The sequence below is a fragment of the Eschrichtius robustus genome, chromosome 6 (assembly GCF_028021215.1).
Source record: "Eschrichtius robustus isolate mEscRob2 chromosome 6, mEscRob2.pri, whole genome shotgun sequence".
In the NCBI taxonomy this organism is placed as follows: domain Eukaryota; kingdom Metazoa; phylum Chordata; class Mammalia; order Artiodactyla; family Eschrichtiidae; genus Eschrichtius; species Eschrichtius robustus.
Window position 1 is genome coordinate 132,501,687 of NC_090829.1, and position 3,348 is coordinate 132,505,034.

The following is a 3,348-nucleotide window of genomic DNA, read 5'->3' on the forward strand; positions in this document are numbered from 1 at the left end:
TTTTATCTGCATTTCAATTATTTTCTTTTAAACATTTTTTTCTGTGTCACTATTTTTTTTAATTTATGGCAGTATGAAATGAAAATCATTTTCATTATTTAAAGATGCCCATATACTATATTCACTCTAAAAATCCAAAAATGACCCTAAAGCTCCAATTCCTTCTTTATCTTATGGAAAATATTTTTCTTCTCCCTCCCCATGACAATGCACGTGCTGTTCTCTTCTTCAGCTCTGCACTTCTCTAATTTGTTTAAAATACCATTTTGTCAGGAGGTACATGAAGTACAAAATAAAACATTTAATTGTTTCTGAAAATATGGTTATGGAAAAAAAATTAAATACAGAAATATAGTAGTACAATATAAACAACTCCCACCAATCATTCATTCATTTTAATGAATTACCAAGTCAAGGTCAATTGTATTTCAAACATAGCCTCACATGCTTCCTTCACTGTTGCATCATTTTGAGATGCCCTGCTTTTTGGGTCCATAAATATTTCAGTATACAGCTGGTAGATACAAAGATTCTTTCTTTAAAAAAGGTATTGGGTGTGTGATTTTTAAATTATTATTTATTTCCTGGAATTTAAGCTCCATTATTTAAAATGTCCTGTCAGGTTGGATTTAGTGCTATGTAAGTAACTGCTAATAACTGAATTGAAGATTCTGATTTCTAGCTTGAATCAATGAAACTCATCCTCCAAATCATTTCTCCATTCACTAAATCACAAAAAAGTCAGCACAACTATTAGTTTATTAACACATTACTGAAGTATTAGTAAGAATCGCTGGAAACCCATGAAAACTTGTGTAACTTACCTAATTAAATGAGAGTTATATTGGGAGTCACATCATGTATAATTTAAAGATGAAGGTTAGGGATCTTAAGACCCTAATTATAAGAATATGAGATAAAAATCCATAACAGTCTCAGGTTTGAAGGAAGCCCCCCCCTCAAAAAAAAAGCCTGCAATAAAATCCCTCTCAAGACTTAAATGAGGAACAAATACTACTCAACCTGAGTTGGCAAAATTATAGAAAAATTGATTCAAGCCTCAAATTTTTTTTTAACTTATGAAAAAAGTAGGGTAAAACCTGAAAAGTTACATAATAAAATGTTAAAATAATAAGGAAAATCTGAACATAGAAAAAGAAAACACAGGCTCTCTATTTCTTTTATAAAAATTGAAGCTGCTGGGGCTTCCCTGGTGGCACAGTAGTTAAGAATCCGCCTGCCAAGGCAGGGGACACAGGTTCGAGCCCTGGTCCGGGAGGATCCCACATGCTGCGGAGCAATGAAGCCTGTGTGCCACAACTACTGAGCTTGTGCTCTAGAGCCCGGGAGCCACAACTACTGAGCCCATGTGCCACAACTACTGAAGCCCGCGTGCCTAGAGCCCGTGCTCCGCAACAAGAGAAGCCACCGCAATGAGAAGCCTGCGCGCAGCAACAAAGAGTAGCCCCGCTTGCTGCAACTAAAGAAAGCCCGCACGCAGCAACGAAGACCAACGTAGCCAAAAATAAATAAATAAATATATATTAAAAAAAAACAAAACCACAAGCCATCCTTAAAAAAAAAAAAAAGATTGAATCTGCTGGAGTGGGCAGTGTGTATGTGTTTGGCAGCAGGGAATGGGGAGGGGGAAAAGATTCAAACAACATGTATCCCTGTCATTGTTTTCTAAGGAGGCACCTGGTACAGGGCACATTGAACAAAGACCGAGCAAAAAGGTAGACAGCTCTTCCTTACAAGCTCATAAACTAACAGTTTCTAAAGAGTATATAGGTTTAAAAATATTCTTTCCCTGATATACTGAGGGTAAAGGAGTTATTATATTAAACAAATAACTTTACAAAGGAAGTGTTATTATATTCATAAGAATTAGTTTATGCCTAAATATTTTGTTTTTATAGGATGTCAAATCAAAAAGAGAACAATATCTGAGCAAGTTATCACATGAGATGTAGAAGTTACAGGCTAAAAGTTGATAAGATCAGTTCTAAGGAAGTAAATAATTATATGGAAAAAATAAGTTTCAACCAAATATATTAATCAAATATGCAAAACTTATGAATAAAAAGTGCATTTAGGTAGGCAAAAATAATGAAACAAGGTTCTGAATGTTGACAAATTTTATTGGAAAATACTTCCGGAAATATCACAGGAGGGATAAAGGAGGAAGCTTCATGTCAGTAACATAGCAGGAGTGAAGATACGCAGCCTGGGTGATGGATTCTGGATGGGGGAAACAGATCATTGTAGATGTAGAATGCTTTCAGTAAAATCCAGATGACCAGTGTCTTCCATAGAAAGAGGGATGGAAGTAGACACCGCCATAGCCACCATAGCCTCCACGACCATAACTGGAACCATAGCCATAACCCAGGCCACCAAAACCACCAAGGCCACAGCCAAGGCCACCATACTAGTTGCCATAGTAGTAACTCATTGTGACAGGGCTTGAGGATTAGGTTGGATGTTGAAGATGACTTTCTTGAGAATAAATATCACCTGCTGCTCCCAGACTTTTGTACTCCCTCCATATGGGTGTGGTCAACCACAACACACAAGTGTCATTCTCTTTGAAAATCCGTCTTTGGTGAAAAACAGTACTATTAAGTCATAACTTTCTTATGAAGGGGAGTTTCAAAGATGCATGAAATGTTTTATTTTTCCTTTGAAAACATTTCAATTTTTATTTTCCTTTTGTCATAACTTAAATTACATCTATTCCTACAGTTAAAATATCAGCCTCCTTCATAATAGATAGATCATTTCTGGTATTTCCTGAGATCTTTGTCATTACCAGACAATATCTTCTTCATGTTTTGTTACACTCAATTTTTGTCTATTTTAAATATCATATTTTCTATCGCTTTTTCTCTTTGGCTTTCAATAAATCAGGGTACCAAGTATTAAGTAACCATGAATGACTGAAACTAATCCAAAAATCGAAGACAAATTATTCAGAATAAAAACTACATTTCAGTGACTCTAATTTGTAAAGACAGACTCCATAGAAGGATATTCAAGTCACAATAGAGATAATACTTTTGTATTAGTTTCCTAGGACTGCTGTAAAAATTAACCACTCATTGGTAATTTTTTTCTCAAAACAGGAGAAATTTAAGTTCTCATAGTTCTAAAAGCTAGAAGTCTAAAATCAAGATATTTACAGGGCCATACTCCCTATGAAGGCTCTGAGGAAAATTTATTCTTTGCTTCTTCCTAGCTTCTGGTGGTCCCTGGTAATTCTTAGCATCTCTTGTCTTGCTGCTACATCATTCCAATCTCTGCCTCAATCATCACAAGGCCTTTATCCCGTCTTGTGTGTGTGTGTGC

General features: G+C 35.6%; 1 protein-coding gene across 1 annotated transcript; it reads right to left on the minus strand.

Moving 5' to 3' along the window:
* Positions 1 to 2,281: 2,281 nt before the first annotated feature.
* Positions 2,282 to 2,455, minus strand: LOC137766042 (keratin-associated protein 19-9b-like). Its single transcript, XM_068545744.1, is given in 1 exon segment — positions 2,282 to 2,455. A coding segment is annotated over 1 exon segment (174 nt).
* Between the last annotated feature and the right edge of the window lie 893 nt (positions 2,456 to 3,348).